At 45.0% G+C, this 20,370-nt stretch overlaps 1 protein-coding gene across 1 annotated transcript in view; it reads left to right on the forward strand.

Moving 5' to 3' along the window:
* The window catches only part of LOC121530793 (kremen protein 1-like), a 94,387-nt gene extending 77,881 nt beyond the window's left edge, over positions 1 to 16,506 (forward strand). Inside the window, exons 5-11 of the mRNA XM_041836030.2 lie at positions 2,058 to 2,211; positions 3,114 to 3,223; positions 3,417 to 3,512; positions 3,675 to 3,801; positions 10,205 to 10,420; positions 14,059 to 14,143; positions 14,535 to 16,506. Coding sequence (XP_041691964.2) covers positions 2,058 to 2,211; positions 3,114 to 3,223; positions 3,417 to 3,512; positions 3,675 to 3,801; positions 10,205 to 10,420; positions 14,059 to 14,143; positions 14,535 to 14,694 — 948 coding nt within the window. The 3' untranslated portion in view covers positions 14,695 to 16,506. The remainder of the gene's footprint in view (positions 1 to 2,057; positions 2,212 to 3,113; positions 3,224 to 3,416; positions 3,513 to 3,674; positions 3,802 to 10,204; positions 10,421 to 14,058; positions 14,144 to 14,534) is intronic.
* The last annotated feature ends 3,864 nt before the right edge of the window (positions 16,507 to 20,370 follow it).

The following is a 20,370-nucleotide window of genomic DNA, read 5'->3' on the forward strand; positions in this document are numbered from 1 at the left end:
GCCTTCTATTGTCTACTGACCATGGTTACACTGGCCTTCTATTGTCTACTGACTGTGGTTACACTGGCCTTCTATTGTCTACTGACCATGGTTACACTGGCCTTCTATTGTCTACTGACTGTGGTTACACTGGCCTTCTATTGTCTACTGACCATGGTTACACTGAACAGAGGCAGGTGTTCGTGTTGTGTGTGAACACATTCGGTTGGATCTGCGTCAGACCCAGCTCTCAGACCCCCTCTGCACTGATGAGCAGTGACAGTCCCTCTCCAAAGTGTGTGTGTCTCGTGCGTACATGTGTGCCTGCCTGTGTGTGCCTGCCTGTGTGTGCCTGCCTGTGTGTGTGTGTGTGTGTGTGTGTGTGTGTGTGTGTGTGTGTGTGTGTGTGTGTGTGTGTGTGTGTGTGTGTGTGTGTGTGTGTGTGTATCCAACTCTGCCAACCGAACCAAACCAAATGGCTGTGTGACATGAATCACTGCTTCATCATTACATACTTATCAGGTAAAAGAGAAACGACTTCGGATGAAAACCCAACGTGAATTCCTCTGGTTAGCGAGCAGAAAATGTTTGCAGGGGGCTTCTTAATCACTGACTGTCTGACTAACTCATGATTTAATATGGTTGTTTGTCATAGTGTAGTCAGTTTGGAACACAGCACAGCGTTTTAAATGATTCGATATGGTTGTTTGACATAGTGTAGTCAGTTAAGACAGGCAGACGTGACGGTCTCAGGCTGTTGACATCACATCACATCATATCACATCACATCAGTGTCATCTGTGGAGAGGGACTGACACACTCACAAACACACACACAAACACACACACAAACACACAAACACACACACACACCACACAGAAAGAGAGGATGGCTACATACACAGAGGAGCCTGGCTATATAAATTCCAGCTTCATGAGAACATTTTCAGAATGAGGGAAAGTGATGCCGTACCTTCGTATAAATTCATTACACAATGTCCTCTTTTAATGGGAGACAATGGAGCAGTGGTGTGTGTGTGTGTGTGTGGTGTGTGTGTGTGTGTGTGTGTGTGTGTTCTGTGCTGAGCATGACTAGGTTACATCTGAATTCTGAAAGGAAGTTCAACATGTTTAAAGAGTTTTGTCTCTTGGGCGTCCCAAATGGCACGCTATTCCCTTTGTAGCGTACTACCAAGGCCCTGGGAGAGGAGGGCACATAGGGCTCTGGTCAATAGTAGTGCACTAAGGGAATAGGGTGCCATTGGGGACGTATCCTGTAATTCTTTCCCTCATTCTAATGCAGCCCACTGCAGCACGGCTTAAGGAAATGTTTACTGTGTTTGACTAAGAGATGACGGTGAAGTGGTTTGATGGCCATGCTATTTCAGGCTGGTTTATTTAGCCCTCCACGGAGATAGATCTTTGATGTTTAGATGGTACTCAAAGAGTCAATCTGCATCCCAGATAACACCCTATTCCCTATGTAGTGCACTACTTTTGACCTATAGGGCCCTGGTCAAAAGTAGTGAACTACGTAGGAAATAGGGTGGGTGCCTTTTGGGACACATCCAAAGTCGGTGACTGTTTCTGTTTGTCCCGAAGCACTGAACTAAACAGCACCACATTATTATCATCAAACGCCTGATGGTTATAGACACTTCAAAATCACTTCATTTCTGTACAGAAAAAAAACTAATCTTTTTGGGGGGAGTTTTATGGAATCATTCTGAAAACCTATTAACATTAGATGGTACTGTATCTGTGATCATGTGACATCTCTGTCTTGCTCCGGCTTATCTGCTATCCAGACTTTATGGAGTGATTGGATTCACATGACATTTCTGTTGGCACTAGTATCATTCCATAAGGATTGGACTATGGAGGTTGAGGCTCCCCTCTAAAATCTGGTTCCTCAAGTTTTTTGTTGTTGTTGCTTTATTTATTTCTCAGTGCAGCACTACACTTTGTCAAGGGAAGGCCTGACCCTCTTGTAAAGAGTTACACAAGTGCTAAACAAATCAAGTTTGATTTTAAATTCTAATCTGTTGATTGATTTGCATGTCTCTCTCTGTTCCAAAGCTTGCTGGAATGGAGTCGGGTTATGCCTGTTTCTGTGGCAACGACCTGGACCTGCATCGCCATGGCGAGGCGCCCAGCATGGAATGCAACCATGTGTGTTTCGGTGACCACACCCAGCCTTGTGGGGGAGATGGATGGGTCATCATCTTCGACAGTGAGTAGGACATGATTTGCTTCGGTCTATGTACATGTTTGACAGTTTGCTCTGGTCTGGTCCCTACACATGATCTAAACCAACTACAACTTCCCACCGGTGCTTCTATGGTGCTTAATATAGTTATATGGTGCTTCACCTAATGTGTACAAAGTGGAGTATTTGCAGGTGCATGGAGAAAATAACAGTATTTTCAAAAGATGACACTCCAGTAAACTGACAAATGTCAATACTCCACAAACCATTGAATGGATTCTCTCAGAACCAGCGTTGGAAAGAAGTGAATAACCCAATATGGAAGGATCACATCACCACTCTCAAAACGTACTTATTAGAAGAGTCATGTGAAGAGAATGTTCCATCTCTCCCTTTGTTGTCATAAAACGGTTTGCTGATTTTGGCTAAACAATACATGCTACATTTCTGTTTAATAGGCTACACAAGCATCAGGTTTATGGCAGACAACTGTTAGATAATGAGAGACTGATTTCACAGCTGAACATAATTACAACAATGATCAAATGTGCCTTGTTCGATCCTCATCTTTCCACTATGTGTTGAAAACTCTTCATTCCACTCTGTGTCATTGAGAGAGTCTGTTGTATGTGGTTTCTATATGGAAAGGTTTCTATAATAACTCGGACACCATATGAGTCAATAGGGTTAGTTGTATGAGAGGGTTTAGTTTAGTCGAATAGGATCCCCATTAGCTGTTGCACATGCAGCAGCTACTCTTCCTGGGGTCCACACAAAACATAAAATACACAACAGAGTACATAACAGTTATAGACTATAACAACATAAACACACTTATCTGAGAGACTTATAAAGCTTGCACAATGCAAATGTCACTAATTAAACCGTTATTAAGTAAATTATTTTCCTCTGATTAACTCCTCCAGCTCGAGTGGGGGCATGTGGGGGTAACTACTCTGCCCCCTCTGGGGTGGTCTACTCCCCTGACTTCCCTGATAAGTACGGGGCCGGGAGGGTCTGCTACTGGACTGTCCAGGTACATCTTGGTTGTTGACTCTCCTACTGTCATTGGCCTCTCTCCTAGCCCAATATCCCAATAGTTTGCTGTTTTGTTTTGAATGCTGCGTCTGTTTTTCAGTTTCTTGCCAATTGTAAATCGTCCCTCGGGTTTCAGAAAAGCTATATAACGATATAAAGCTGCATTAATAATATATATGATTTGTTATCAGGTCCCTGGGGCCTCCGTGATCCTGTTCAACTTCACCTTCTTTGACATCTCGGACCAGACGGATATGGTGGAGCTACTGAATGGCTACACCAACCAGGTCAGCTGGTAAAACCTTCCATTCTATTATCTCCTATAGGTTTTATTTATCTCTATTAGTCATTGCATTTATGTATTTGTGCTGTGAAGTACGTTGTATTGCTACCTTGTATGACACGTGCTATACGTTAAAAAAATAACGTTTGATTGATTGATTGATCAGGTGGTGGCGAGGTTTGACGGCCGCTCCCCTCCCCGGGAGCTGGTCAACGTCACTGGAGACTTCGTTGTCCTCTACTTCTACTCAGACCGAACCAACCAGGCACAGGGCTTTGCTGTCACGTATCAAGGTGGGTTTACACACACACACACACACACACACACACACGCACACACACACACAGACACACACACACCCACCCACACACACACACACACACACACACAGACACACGCACACACACACACACACACACGCACACGCACACGCACACCCACACACACAGACACACATAGACACACAAACACACCCACACACACAGACACACACAGACAAACACACACAGACACACACACACAGACAAACACATACACACACACACACACACACATACACACTGTAGGAAGGGACTCTGCGGTCGACTTTTACTAGTAAAATCACCAGGGTGAAGTTCTATTCAAACTCCCTGTCAGTTCAGGAGTAGGTTTAAAGTATTGTTCTCAAATCTGGTCATCAACATGATATCACCCACACAGAGGTTGTTTTGAGGTTGTCAAAACAATTGTCACAAAACAATTGTAACAGTTGTACAAAAACAAAGCAAGTTGTTATAGTAGCTAAGATAGCAGAGGAGATAATCATTTCCAGACATCTCTCTCTCTCTGAATGATTTCAATCCCAGCAGCACACCGACTGAACCACATGAAGACACACATTTCTCATTTATCTCTGGGAGCCATAATTTGCATGAACAGGTGCAGGCTCACATCCTGGTATCCTAGGTCAATGGCAGGGTTTTGCATAGCAACCACGCCACCTGTCCGTCCGTCCGTCCGCCCGTCCGTCGACCCACCCACCCGCCCGCTGTTAAATCATCTAGACTAATGTTGTGCTCTACTGAAGACACACAACCATACACACACACACACACACACACACACACACACACACACACACACACACACATACACACACACACACACACACACACACACACACATCACACACCACACATCACACACCACACAAACACACACACACACCACACACACACACACACATTCACACCACACACACACACACACACACACACACACACACACACGTGTACACCACACATACACACACACACACACACACACACACACACACACACACACACACAGTGAGAGAGGTAGAGGGAGGGAGACAGGCAGGGGAGATGCTGGTAGGAACCTTTTCTCTTCTCATTTGCTAGCCAATGCCTCACAGCTGCAGGTGATATTGGTGTTGCATATTTAAATGTTTTGTTTTTCTAGTCACAGGGTGCGTGTCGTTGCATATCAAGCATTGGTTTTATCTAGACATGTTGTTATTGTCCATTCATTTGTAATGTTTTTGTTTGTCATCCGTGAAAATCAATACAACATAATTATCTTTATTCTTGTCACGATCGTTGGAAACAGTGGACCAATGCGCAGCGTTATTTGCGAACGTACTTATTTTTATTAGAATGAACACACGAACAAAAACGATAACGTGACGTCCTCGGTTCTAACACAAACCTATACTGGAACAAGATCCCACATAAAACAATGCCAAACGGCTACCTAAGTATGGCTCCCAATCAGAGACAACGAGCTACAGCCGTCTCCGATTGGGAGCCACCCTGGCCAACATAGAAATACAAAACTAGAACAAACAAAGAAAACTCACACCCTGGCTCAACATACAAGCGTCCCCAGATCCAGGGCGTGACAGTACCCCCCCCCCCCAAAGGCGCGGACTCCGACCGCGCCAACCAAACACCACAGGGGAGGGACCGGGTGGGCACTCCGCCTTGGCGGCGGATCCGGCTCCGGGCATGATCCCCACTCCCTCTCTAACCCCCCAAAGTACCCCTGGTCCGGTCTGGCCCTGCTGGCCGGAGCTGGGCTGAACACTGGTGGAGCGGATTGCTCTAGCTCCGGCGTGGAGCAGCTGACCGGTGCCGGACCAGGCACCGGTGGAACAGGCACGGGCTGTTCCCGGACTGACGACGCACACCACTGGCTTGGTGTGGGGGAGCAGGAACCGGGCCGGACCGGGCTGACGGGCGCACCACTGACTTGGTGCGGGGAGCAGGAGCGGGCCGGACCGGGCTGACGACACGCACCACTGGCTTGGTGCGGGGAGCAGGAACGGGCCGGACCGGGCTGGACGAGCGCACCACTGACTTGGTGCGGGGAGCAGGAACGAAGCTGGACCGGTTGACGGGCGCACCACTGACTTGGTGCGGGGAGCAGGAACGGGCCGGACCGGCTGACGAAGCACACCACTGACTTGGTGCGGGAGCAGGAACGGGCCGGACCGGGCTGACGAAGCGCACCACTGGTTTGGTGCGAGGGGCAGGAACAGGCCGGACCGGGCTGGCGACGCGCACCACCGCTCGGTGCGAGGGACAGGAACAAGCCGGACCGCACTGGGAACACACACCACTGGCCCTACGCGGGGATCAGGAACGGGCCGGACCGGACTGGCAACACACCCCAGTGCCTCTCGCCGTGCCTCTACATCCTCCTTCCCCCTGGTGACCAGTGACTCCCGTAACCTGGCGGCCTCCTGCTGCCCCCGTGCGTCCCACGGCGTGAGCCCCCCCTTAAAAAATTTCTGGGCGTCTCTCCTCCCTGTGGGCCAGGCCTCCATAGCTCTCGCCAGACTTTCACCCTTCTGCTTCCAAGTCCAGCCTCTCTCCTCCTCACATGGCTTGACCCAGTCGAGGTGGCAAAGGAGATCCGCTAGAGATTCCCCTGGCGATGGCTCCTGGACACGCTGCTTGGTCCAGTTTTGGTGGGATCTTCTGTCACGATCGTTGGAAACAGTGGACCAATGCGCAGCGTTATTTGCGAACATACTTATTTTTATTAGAATGAACACACGAACAAAAACGATAACGTGACGTCCTCGGTTCTAACACAAACCTATACTGGAACAAGATCCCACATAAAACAATGCCAAACGGCTACCTAAGTATGGCTCCCAATCAGAGACAACGAGCTACAGCCGTCTCCGATTGGGAGCCACCCTGGCCAACATAGAAATACAAAACTAGAACAAACAAAGAAAACTCACACCCTGGCTCAACATACAAGCGTCCCAAGAGCCAGGGCGTGACAATTCTCTATTGTTGTACACATCACCTCTCAATCTGAACCCAATTTTTTATTACACACTCATCATAATAGAATCAAAGTATTTACGGATAAATAGCAATTCTCTGTATAGACCAAACTGTTGTAAACATCCACTATTGTTTCAGGTCCTTTAAGGCATCAGCACTCAGCACTACTCTCTCTGAGTTAGTTGATATGGTTGACATTAAAGCGTTAAAGAGCCTACAGGGCTGGAAGTCATACACACGTACACATGCACACACAAACACACACGCACACACACACACACAACCACCCACCGAACCACCTGCACACACAGACACACACCCACGCACACACACAACCACCCACCGAACTACCTGCACACACAGACATGCACACACACACACAAACACACACGCACGCACACACACACACAACCACCCACCGAACCACCTGCACACACATGCACACACACAACCACCCACACACAACCACCCACCGAACCACCTGCAGAGACATGCACATACACACACACACGCACACACACATATACACATATACACGCTCACACACTAAAACTATACTTCCTATCCTTCTCTTATTTTGTTCTGCTAAAAACAATATTGTAAGGTCAGAGTCTGACCCCCACACTGGCAGCCAATCCCCTCCTGCTTGTGTCTCAATCCTGACTTTACTTGTTTCAGACAGCAGACATGTTGGGAATGAATGTAAATATTATGAGACATGCGTGCTTAGTCTGCTCCTGTACTCCCTGTTCACCCACGACTGCGTGGCCAAACATGACTCCAACACCATCATTACGTTTGCTGAAGAGACAACAGTGGTAGGCCTGATCACCGACAACGATGAGACAACCTATAGGGAGGAGGTCAGAGACCTGGCAGTGTGGTGCTAGGATAACAACCTCTCCCTCAATGTGAGCAAGACAAAGGAGCTGATCGTGGACTACAGGAAAAGGAGGGCCGAACACGCCCCCATTAACATTGACGGGGCTGTAGTGGAGCGGGTCGAGAGTTTCAAGTTCCTTGGTGTCCACACTATCAACAAACTATCATGGTCCAAACACACCAAGACAGTCGTGAAGAGGACACGACAAGACCTTTTCCCCCTCAGAAGACTGAAAAGATTTGGCATGGGTCCCCAGATCCTCAAAAGGTTCTACAGCTGCACAATCAAGAGCATCCTGACCGGTTGCATCACCGCCTGGTATGGCAACTGCTCGGCATCTAACCGTAAGGCGCTACAGAGAGTAGTGCGTACGGCCCAGTACATCACTGGGGCCAAGCTTCCTGCCATCCAGGACCTATATACAAGGCGGTGTCAGAGGAAGGCCCTAAAAATTGTCAAAGACTCCAGTCACCCAAGTCATAGACTGTTCTCTGCTACCCCACGGCAAGCGGTACCGGAGCGCCAAGTCTAGGACCAAAAGGCTCCTTAACAGCTTCTACCCCCAAGCCATAAGACTGCTGAACAATTAATCAAATGGCCACCCGGACTATTTACATTGACCCCCTTTGTTTTTACACTGCCGCTACTCACTGTTTATTATCTATGTATAGTCACTTTACCCCTACCTACATGTACAAATAACCTCGACTAACCTGTACCCCCGCACATTGACTCGGTACCGGTACCCCCTGTATATAGCCTCGTTATTGTTATTTTATTGTGTTACTTTTTATTTCTTTAAAGAAAATGTTGTTTTACTTTAGTTTATTTAGTAAATATTTTCTTAACTCTTTCTTAAACTGGTTAAGGGCTTGTAAGCATTTCACAGTAAGGTCTACACCTGTTGTATTCGGCGCATGGACAAATACAATTTGATTTGATTTTAAACTTCCCAAACTGCAATAACTCGCACTCCAATAGCTCATAGAGAAATCGTTACCCTTGTTGACGGAGAAAAAAGCGGCGTAACTTGAATAAACATACCTTTAAGAAGTACGTCATGCTCAACCATCCAATCGACAAGACGCTCTTCTTTATGAAAGACCACCACGGCTTTATTAATCTGCGACGCATAAGCAACATTTTCATAGCCTACCTTCTCTCCTACAGCGACCAGAAACATCTCCACAGTGACAGTAGTTTCAGTAACACACCTGAAGCCAATGCCGAAGTGACAGGGACCGCATCCCCATGTGGGTCGCCATCCCCACCAAAACCAGGGCAATTCCAACAAGAAATACAATATACCTAATTCTACCAACATAAAAATAATGACCTTAATCATGCATAGAAAAAGGAAAACCACCAAGAAAAGGAAACAAGAAAAAAAACACAGTCGATCTAACTCCAGACACTCGCTCATACAATTCCAAGCATGCACCAAACACTCCCAGCATGCAGAGAGAGAGAGAGAGAGAGAGAGAGAGAGAGAGAGAGAGAGAGAGAGAAGAGAGAGAGAGAGAGAGAGAGAGAGAGAGAGAGAGAGAGAGAGAGAGAGAGAGAGAGAGAGAGAGAGAGAGAGAGAGAGAGAGAGAGAGAGAGAGAGAGAGAGAGAGAGAGAGAGAGAGAGAGAGAGAGAGAGAGAGAGAGAGAGAGAGAGAGAGAGAGAGAGAGAGAGAGAGAGAGAGAGAGAGAGAGAGAGAGAGAGAGAGAGAGAGAGAGAGAGAGAGAGAGAGAGAGAGAGATGGGAGCACTGTATATAGACATAATATGACACTTTACATATCTTTATTCTTTTGGAACTTATGTGAGTGTAATGTTTACTGTTCATTTTGTATTGTTTATTTCACTTTTGTTTATTATCTACATCACTTGCTTTGGCAATGTTAACATATGTTTCCCATGCCAATAGAGCCCCTTAAATAGAAATTGAATTGAATTGATACATAGAGAGAGAGAGAGATACAGAGAGAGAGAGCTACAGAGAGAGAGCTACAGAGAGAGAGATATATACAGAGAGAGCAAGAGAGAGAGAGAGAAAGAGAGAGACTGCCCTTGAGGCTAAGCTGGATAAATGTTAATTCCAAACAGTATGTTACTACATCCATAGGGTGCTGAGTGGTGCTATGGTAATTTCCCCCTCTGTTGAGGAGGATAAACGCTCTCAGATTACGTCTGAAGAATGTTCGGCCGAGCCGAGGTTTGAAGCAGCGGCAACGCGGCATTCTGTTGTAGCAAATGTGGGAAACATCACTCTGTTTAAGTAGTGTGATAAAAATAAAGAAAACTTTAACTTCTGGTAAAGATTCAGTCAGACCACCAGTCATGGTAAAGATTCAGTCAGTCCACCAGTCATGGTAGAGGTAAGTCAGGCCAAGGACTCAACATTTTCCTGATTTAGACATCCAAGTCTTGACATGAAGAAAACCAAGTGTTCCTGGTTGGGAGACAAACACAGTAGCAGCCACGGGTAGACACATGGAAACATTCTGATGTTTGTTGTTGTTTCAGCTCTGAGAAGCCTGGACACCAGACCTATGGATGAGGAAGAGGAGGAGGAGGAAGAGGACACCAGTACGGTGGAGCCTCAGCTTGGGGGAGTAACGGAGAAGACTAACGGTCGCTCCTCACAGATCCTCTACGTGATAACATCCAGTCCTGGTAAATCGGACCACAACATGCCAGGTCAGTGGGTCGGACCCAACGGGACCAACGGACACACCTCTAGTATGTAGACACCATCATCTCTCTCCAGCCTTCCCTCCGTCTCTCTCTCTCACCATACCTTTTCTACCTCTCGGATCTCTCTAATAGCGGTTTGTACTATTTCTACTACAGAGGCTTCTGTCATAGGGCTGTACATTAACAAAGTGCATTGGTAATACTTACTGTAGTCTTTTAGATTAACAGAAGGCTTTCTCCTATAGGGTTCCCTGGTATAGCTACAGTGGCTTGTGAATGTATTCCCCCTTGGTATTTTTCCTATTTTGTTGCCTTACAACCTGGAATTAAAATTGATTTTTTGGGGGTTTGTATCATTTGATTTACACAACATGCCTACCACTTTTAAGATGCAAAATATTTTTTATTGTGAAACAAACAAGAAATAAGACAAAAAAATAGAAAACTTGAGCGTGCATAACTATTCACTATAACACAAAGTCAATACTTTGTAGAGCCACCTTTTGCAGCAATTACAGCTGCAAGTCTCTTGGGGTATGTCTCTATAAGCTTGGCACATCTAGCCACTGGGATTTTTGCCCATTCTTCAAAGCAAAACTGCTCCAGCTCCTTCAAGTTGGATGGGTTCCACTGGTGTACAGCAATCTCTAAGTCATACCACAGATTCTCAATTGGATTGAGGTCTGGGCTTTGACTAGGCCATTCCAAGACATTTAAATGTTTCTCCTTAAACCACTTGAGTGTTGCTTTAGCAGTATGCTTAGGGTCATTGTCCTGCTGGAAGATGAACCTCCGTCCCAGTCTCAAATCTCTGGAAGACTGAAACAGGTTTCCGTCAAGAATTTCCCTGTATTTAGCACCATCTATCATTCCTTCAATTCTGACCAGTTTCCCAGTCCCTGCCACCACCATCCTTCACTGTGGGATGGTGTTCTCGGGTTGATGAGAGGTGTTGGGTTTGCGCCAGACATAACGTTTTCCTTGATGGCCAAAAAGCTCAATTTTAGTCTCATCTGACCAGAGTACCTTCTTCCATATGTTTGGGGAGTCTCCCACATGGCTTTTGGCGAACACCAAACGTGTCTTCTTATTTTTTTCTTTAAGCAATGGCTTTTTTATGGCCACTCTTCCGTAAAGCCCAGCTCTGTGGAGTGTACGGCTTAAAGTGGTCCTATGTACAGATACTCCAATCTCTGCTGTGGAGCTTTGCAGCTCCTTCAGGGTTATCTTTGGTCTCTTTGTTGCCTCTCTGATTAATGCCCTCCTTGCCTGGTCCGTGAGTTTTGGTGGGCGGCCCTCTCTTGGCAGGTTTGTTGTGGTGCCATATTCTTTCCATTTTTTAATAATGGATTTAATGGTGCTCCGTGGGATGTTCCCAAAAAAAAAATTATAACCCAACCATGATCTGTACTTCTCCACAACTTTGTCCCTGACCTGTTTGGGAGCTCCTTGGTCTTCATGGTGCCGCTTGCTTGGTGGTGCCCCTTGCTTAGTGGTGTTACAGACTCTGGGGCCTTTCAGGACAGGTGTATATATACTGAGATCATGTGACATGGACATGGACTTTATTCAACTAATTATGTGACTCCTAAAGGTAATTGGTTGCACCAGATCTTATTTAGGGGCTTTTCTTTTTTGAAACAAGTTATTTTTTTCACTTAACTTCACCAATTTGGACTATTTTGTGTATGTCCATTACATGAAATCCAAATAAAAATCAATTTAAATTACAGGTTGTAATGCAACAAAATAGGAAAAATGCAAGGCACTGTACGTGGTGTCACTATGTTTTCATGACATATGCATGGATGTATTTAACATGTTATTGTTCACCATGTACATAACGTGTTATGAAGGAGGTGTGTGACCTGAGCCATATATTGACATTCAAGGGTTATTCTTTATTTTTACTATTTTTTACATTGTAGAATAATAGTGAAGACATCAAAACTATGAAATAACACATATGGAATCATTTAGTAAACAAAAAACAAATCAAAGTATATTTTATATTTGAGAATCTTCAAATAGCCACCCTTTGCCTTGATGATAGCTTTGCACACTCTTAGCATTCTCTCAACCAGCTTCACCTGGAATGCTTTTCCAACAGTTCCCACATATGCTGAGCACTTGTTGGCTACTTTTCCTTCACTCTACGGTCCGACTCATCCCAAACCATCTCAATTGGGTTGAGGTCGGGGGATTGTGAAGGCCAGGTCATCTGATGCAGCACTCCATCACTCTCCTTCTTGGTAAAATAGCCCTTACACAGCCTGGAGGTGTGTTGGGTCATTGTCCTGTTGAAGAACAAATGATAGTCCCACTAAGCACAAACCAGATGGGATGGCGTATCGCTGCAGAATGCTGTGGTAGCCATGCTGGATAAGTGTGCCTTGAATTCTAAATAAATCACAGACAGTGTCACCAGAAAAGCACCCCCACACCATAACTCCTCCTCCTCCGTGCTTTACGGTGGGAAATATACATGTGGAGATCATCCGTTCACCCACACCGCGTCTCACAAAGACACAGTGGTTGGAACCCAAAATCTCAAATTTGGACTCCAGACCAAAGGACAAATTACTATCGGTCTAATGTCCATTGCTCGTGTTTCTTGGCCCAAGGAAGTCTCTTCTTCTTATTGGTGTCCTTTAATTGTGTTTTCATTGCAGCAATTCGACCATGAAGGCCTGATTCACACAGTCCCCTCTGTTACTTGAACTCTGTGAAGCATTTATTTGGGCTGCAATTTCTGAGGCTGGTAACTCTAATGAACTTATCCTCTGCGGCAGAGGTAACTCTGGGTCTTCCATTCCTGTGGCGGTCCTCATGAGAGCCAGTTTCATCAAAGCGCTTGATGGTCTTTGCGACTGCACTTCAAGAAACTTTAAAAGTTCTTGAAATGTTCCGTATTGACTGACCTTCATGTCTTAAAGTAATGATGGACTGTAGTTTCTCTTTGCTTATTTGAGCTGTTCTTGCCATAATATGGACTTGGTATTTTATCAAATAGGGCTATCTTCTGTATACCCCCCCCCCAACCTTGTCACAACACAACTGATTGGCTCAAATGAATTAAGAAGGAAATAAATTCCACAAATTAACTTTTAACAAGGCACACCTGTTAATTGAAATGCATTACAGGTGACTACCTCATGAAGCTGGTTGAGAGAATGCCAAGATTGTGCAAAGCTGTCATCAAGGCAAAGGGTGGCTATTTGAAGAATCTCAAATATATCATTTACTTTGATTTGTTTAACACTTTTTTGGTTACTACATGATTCCATATGTGTTATTTCATAGTTTTGATGTCTTCACTATTATTCTATAATGTAGAAAATAGTAAAAATAAAGAAAAACCCTTGAATGAGTAGGTGTGTTCAAACTTTTGACTGGTACTGTATAACGCTGATATAATAACGTGTGTGCTAATATTTTACAGTCGGAATATGTTCTGAGAAAGGTCTTTAGGATAACATGTGTGCTGGCAGTACAAGCATTATAGGACTGTACAAACTCATATGGTCTAGATCTGCCAGACTGTTTTTTGATTTATAGCCCCCTTGTATATCTTTCTGATCTGAGGTTCTATAAAATGCCTCCAGATTCTCTAGAGGTTGATATGGTTCTTCCTAACTGGTATGTATTCCTCAAACTCAAATTCTATGTTTCTGTGTTGACAGAGTGGACCATCTACACTCTGGCTGCTCTCCTGACTCTGACAGTCATAGTCATGGTAACCAAACTACTGCTGCATATCACAGTCAAGTAAGGATTACATTTCCTGTTGTTCACTGTAACTTATGGGCTGTAAAGTTGTAAAGTTGTATTGTACTAATGCCTCAGAGTGTAATAGAAGTATAGTTGATGCCAAGTGATGTCTTTTTAAGGCTGTAAGAGCCACACGCTAGTGGGATTTATAACCTAATGTTACTATTCTCTGTGCCACATGTATTTATTTATTTATCTCTCTCTCTCTCTCTCTCTCTCTCTCTCTCTCTCTCTCTCTCTCTCTCTCTCTCTCTCTCTCTCTCTCTCTCTCTCTTGCTCTCTCTCTCTCTTGCTCTCTCTCTCTCTCCTTCACCCTCCTTCCCTCCCATCACCTTTTCCCTCTCCCTCTCTCCTCCTCTCCCCCCTCTCTCCCCCTCCTCTCTCCCAGATCTCCCAACATCCCGACCATCAGTGGTTCAGAGAGCTGCAGCGGCCAGAGTGCTGGGTCTGAGCCCTGGATCATCCTTTACCAGCCCTCCACCATCTCTCTCTTCAAGAAGAAGCTAAAGAACCACCACGGAGACCTCAGCCCTCTGGTGGGCAACTAGGGAACTGCAGCCTGGTATACTACCGCCATCAGTACTAAACCCTGTACCGGGGCCTACCCTACCAGAGCAAGCCACAGAGCTAGCCGCCCCAAACCAATGAGACTCTATGGGGCACTGAGCTACAAAGCTAACATGCTAACTAATGACTGATTCACTGACTCACTGAGTGACTACTACCAAATGGTCCAGACAGGGCTGTCTGTGTCTGCTGTGTACAAGGCAGGAGAGGAGAGTAGATGTACAAACAGCTCAAGGTGGACATTTTACTGCAGGGCACTCATCTTCTTGGGGTTCTACTTCCATTGTCCCTCCATGGATGTCTGAGAGATCATTGAAGTCCTCCTTTAGAGACAGTGGTTGGCTGGGGCCAAAGCAGATTCCAGTTTCCACAGGACTCCTCCAGAATGCAGGCCTTCCATTGTAACTGTGTCCCAGTGGGGCACAAAATGGCAGACTACTCATCTCTCCTTGTTTTAATAATCTGCAAACAACAAAGGGAGCCATGCATATTCCCTATCAGTGACTGTAACTGGTGTCTCACATAGAAAAAGGGGGTTGAATCCTGATCATTATCAAGGGACGAGGACACCAACCCCTTCATATTACAGTACATGTAACTCTAACTCAGTACAATTAATACCACTATGGACAATCGGCAGTTATTGAACCACAACAGCCAGACAGCCTGAAAGGGAACCCCCTCTCCTCTCAGATAGCATTGAGTTACCTGTGACCGTGTTGTGTTATGTAGGCCAGCCAGCAGCTCTGTGTTTGAGATATATAGAGAGAAGAGAGTCCCTCTCCTCCTGAGGTGATACACCTGTTCTATCTGGAGCCAGGAGAATCGATACCATGAGTAAGTCACAAAGAAAGAAAGTGTGTGCGGTTGCTGCATATGCCCGGCATGAATAACCAAATCAACAACAAAAAAAGAGAGATAAATGAAGATAAAAAAAGAACACTTGCTCGCTCCCTCGCTCTCTCTCTCTCCCACACTGCCTCTGGAGGAAACCATATCAGAAGTCTCTCCCATGATGGATGGAGGGGGGAGAGGGAAGAAGGAGGGAAACCGAGGGAGTAGAAAGGTAGAGGATAGGGGAGGAGGGTGGGGTGTAATTTAACAACTGCTGTTTAAAGGTCCCGAACAGTCATTCTGATTCCCATGTAAAATAGCCTTTTGAGTGACTAAAATATCACCCATAATATTTGTGGGGATAGAAAGGCTTGTGGATGGCTAACTACGAGGAAGGCTGAGTGGGTGGGGAGCATATATTCATGAGCTCGCCTTGACTTGACAGCTCTTTGAAACGCCTATGTCAAGAAACTTGAATGCAATGAACAGTGTTGCAGTAAAATCATCTCAAGCTAATTTGATGTTACACAAAGCAACTCAAACAACATTGAAATTGCATCAATGATGTCAAATGGTTTATACCTCTCCCGTTTGGCATGTATCTTGTGATGCGGTTCACAGCAGCACTGACGGATGTGTTGACATGACAACTGCGTCAGAGTTTTGAAAGACCCTCCCCCCTTTTATTCCCTGCTAGCTGAAGACCTAGCTAGCCAGTAATTAGCTAACACCAGACACAGATGAAAGGGGAGACATATAATTATATTTTCCATAGATGAATAGGGTAAACTTTTAATTATATTTGCTGATACCCTACAGTCAAATTATGGCTCCAGTAGAGTATCTATCTAGCTATATAAACCATTCCCCTCTGCAAACACACTTTCTCCGATGTTGGTTACAAGGCGGTACTTATTTAAATTAGGTAAGAGAATATCATGTTACCATTGGTGTATTAAAATGAGAGAGTTAGGGTGATGTCACCCTATTCCCTTAATAATCCCGCCTCCTGAATCCAAGTGTTTGACATGGGGAGGGGAGCAGTAACTTTATGATCAATGTAGAAGCAACAGTCGTTTTTCATACTTCGTCATCATACTTTTTTTGTTTTTTCTTTAGTATTTTTCTCCCCAATTTCGATCTTGTCTCATCACTGCAACTCCCCAACGGGCTCAGGAGGCGAAGGTTGAGTCATGCGTCCTCCGAAACATGACCCGCCAAACCGCGCTTCTTAACACCCGCCCGCTTAACCCGGAAGCCACCAATGTGTTGGAGAAAACACTGTTCAACTGACAACCGAGGTCAGCTTGCAGGCGCCCGGCCCGCCACAAGGAGTCGCTAGAGCATGATGAGCCAAGTAAAGCACCCCCCGGCCAAACCCTACCCTAACCCGGACAATGCTGGGCCAATTGTGCGCTGCCCTATGGGACTCCCGATCACGGCCGGTTGTGATACAGCCCGGGATCGAACCCGGGTCTGTAGTGATGCCTCTAGCACTGCGATTCAGTGCCTTAGACCACTGCGCCACTCGGGAGGCCCTGGTCATCATACTTTGATCTGGTTTCATCCAATTATCATCAAATTTGATGAAAAACATCATATTGACTGTTCGTGACCTTTAAAATAGTTTTTGAAACGCTCAGAGGTTCTCTCTCTCTTTCTCTCTCTCTTCCGCTCAGCTGGTGGTTCTGATCTGGTTTGACTAGCTATGTCCCAAATAGTCCATAGGGCTCTGGTCAAAAGTAGTGTAATATATAGGGAGTAGGGTGCCATTTGGAACACATAGACTCTGTGTTTAAGTGCCTTAAGGATCTTCTACAAGCCTGCTACTGTAGGCTTCTCTCCCTCCCCTCTCCACTCCCTCTACCCCCTCTCCCCCTCCTCCCTGTGTTTCTGAGTCTATTAGTTGTGATCTTTGTCCACCCTATAACAGACTATGTCACCCTATGACAGATTATGTCACCCTATGACAGACTTATGTCACCCTAAAATAGACTATGTTACCCTATAACAGACTATGTCACCCTATGACAGACTATGTCAATGGGAATTACAGTAGGATGGGTGAGACTGAAAATAAATGTTTGCTTAATTCCCCGCCCCCCTCCCCCTTTTCTTTTCTATGTGCTCTTGTGTGTAGTCCTCTTGGACATTACTGAACATATTGTTCTCCTAATGTTGCCATTTGATTACAAGGAGGGGGTAAATCCTGTTCTATATTGTGCAATTCAATGTGACATATGTCCTGCTTTTTCATTTCATGTCTCAGCAAAGCAATGGCGAAATTCATCAGTCGTTTTTGTACTTACTCATCAACTGCAACTTACCTCGGCGGCTGGAGGGTTATTTCCCCCATAGTCAGCAGCTTCAGATTCCCACATTCAGAGGGCACAGCAGACCCAAACAACCTCACTCAACTCTCAGCTAAACCACAAATAATATGGGATGAATGGATAAAAGCACTCATTGATAGTCCACTGTGTTAGCAGACAGCAGGTTAACGTCACTGTTGCAGTTCAGTGTGTTTCTGTGACCTTTGAGGACACGTGAAAGGTCACAATGCATTAATGTGCCCCTGGCATACAGCAAATTTGGAGGTTAAACCATACAAAGATGAGATATATATTATGTTGTGTTTTATATTTTTAATAATGTTAGAATTCTATTTCTATGGGTTGAGCACTTTTCAGTTTGTGTTTCCCAACAATCAGAAAAACAGTCAAAGCTGATTAATATGGTCCAAAACGTTCATGCATCTGCCTCTAGTTGTATAGTGATAGATAAATAGTACTTCATCCAATTTGGCTCTTATCTCTTCTGGAAACCAAAACCATTTTAAACCTTACACAGTTCTGTTGTTCTGGAAACCAAACTGCAAATGTAAACGTTACATTTAGAGGACTTGCTGCAACAAAAGGGTCACAGTTTATATGCAAAACTGTAGTGGTTGTGCCCCAAATGTCACCCTTTTCCATCTATAGTGCACTACCACCCTATTCCCTATGGGCCCTGGTCAAAAGTAGGGGACTATATAGGGAATAGGGTGCCATTTGGGATGCAGTCATTGACACATTGGAATGAGGGATAGGATTAGCCTAGGTGTGACTGTGATTTAATAAGAGGGCTTCGCCTCACAATGCAGGGAACTTTTCAGATTTTCTCCTCTGATGTTTGTCTGCTGGGTGACCTCATGTTTTACTCTGGCTGTCTGCTCATCTGGAACTCATGTTAATTATAGCAAGACAAGAAAGAGCACATGCCCCTGGGTCTGTGCTGTTCAGAGCAGTTCATGCTGAGCGGTAGAAAGACGGCGGAAGAGAGGGGAAGGGAGACTGTGTTTGAGGGTGTGTTTGTGTGTGTGTGTTTGTGTGTGTGTGTGTGTGTATGTGTGAGAGAGAGAGAAAGAGAAGGAGTGAATGTGTGTATGAGGGAGATCAGAGAGAGGAGTCCTTGTTAAACATAGAAAGTAACCTAATCTGACAGTGTAAATCTAACAAGGCCATATCTTTTTGGATAGCCTGGTGAAAAATACCAACTCCATTCTCTCCCCTGTCCTCCAGTCAACTGGACAATTCCACAGTAACTTATAATAATAATGGAAGCTGTCTCTTCTTTTTATCTGTTGTTCATCCAAATGTTACACGGTACTAGGGTTGCAAAATTCATACGTTTTCCAGAAATCCCGGTTGGAAGATTCCCTGAATCAGGGGGGAGTAAGCAGGAAATCCGGAATCCTCCATGATTTCTGGAAAACCTGCACATTTTGGGAAAGTTACCAGAATTTTGTAACCCTACACGGTACTCTGGTCATGAAACGAGCAGTCCTATGTGATATGGGGGGAAAAAATGGGTTTTGGGGGGAATACTAAACATTGTTTTCATGAAAAATGTAAATTAAATAGTGAAATTTAAATTTATACAGTAAATTATTGTTATTTTGTATGTGAATTGGAATATAGTCTTTTGTATAAGTGAAGTACCTTTGTAGTCTTAATTTAATGTGGTTTCTAAATAAATATTGTATGCATGTTTCTTATCCCAATGTTGAGACTTGATTTTTTGACCTTGGTCTATCAATCCAGCATACAAGACACACCCTACTCATTTTAGGAAGAAAGAATATATGGGTCTTTAGTTCACTCTCTGGATTTCCAACCAATGTACTTAACTAGGCCGTGGTTATGTAGCCTACACGCAAAGAGAGCTGCAAAGAAACATAAGAATCTAACAGTGGAGATAGTAAATGATGGACAAAGGGGGAAATATAGTAGCAGATAAACATGAACACACCCACAGTAAACCTTCAATGACGTTTTACTATCATAAAGTACCTCTTCTTAAAGTTTTAAACATCTCTCTCTCTCTCTCTCTCTGTCACTCTCTCCCCGTAGGCCCAGAAGAATGAACACAATAGTCTGTAGCAAGCTGTATTAACTCAGAATAGCATGGGGGGTCTGTGACACTGACCTCTCATTAAAAGAGAGAGATGGAGAAAGGGAGAAGGAGAGGTGAAAGAGACTGAACCCCTCGCTGTCACACAGTCCCAGACTACAGACACCCTCCTTGCCTTGTATCTCTGCACTGGTCCATTGGTGCTAGCTGGCTATTGTTAGACTGTAACACAAATCCTGAGACTCTCTCTCCCTCTCTCTCTCTCTCTCTCTCTCTCTCTCTCTCTCTCTCTGGTTCCACTGGATCCCTATGGGATGGCAATGGCCCTGTCCTCATATTCCCCGTCACCTTCACTGTAGCAGAGGCCATGAGACAAGACTGGTGCCAGCTTCTCCCTCTAAACCTGAGACCTAGCCTGTAATTAACCCAAC

The sequence above is a fragment of the Coregonus clupeaformis genome, chromosome 18 (genome assembly GCF_020615455.1).
Source record: "Coregonus clupeaformis isolate EN_2021a chromosome 18, ASM2061545v1, whole genome shotgun sequence".
Taxonomy (NCBI): domain Eukaryota; kingdom Metazoa; phylum Chordata; class Actinopteri; order Salmoniformes; family Salmonidae; genus Coregonus; species Coregonus clupeaformis.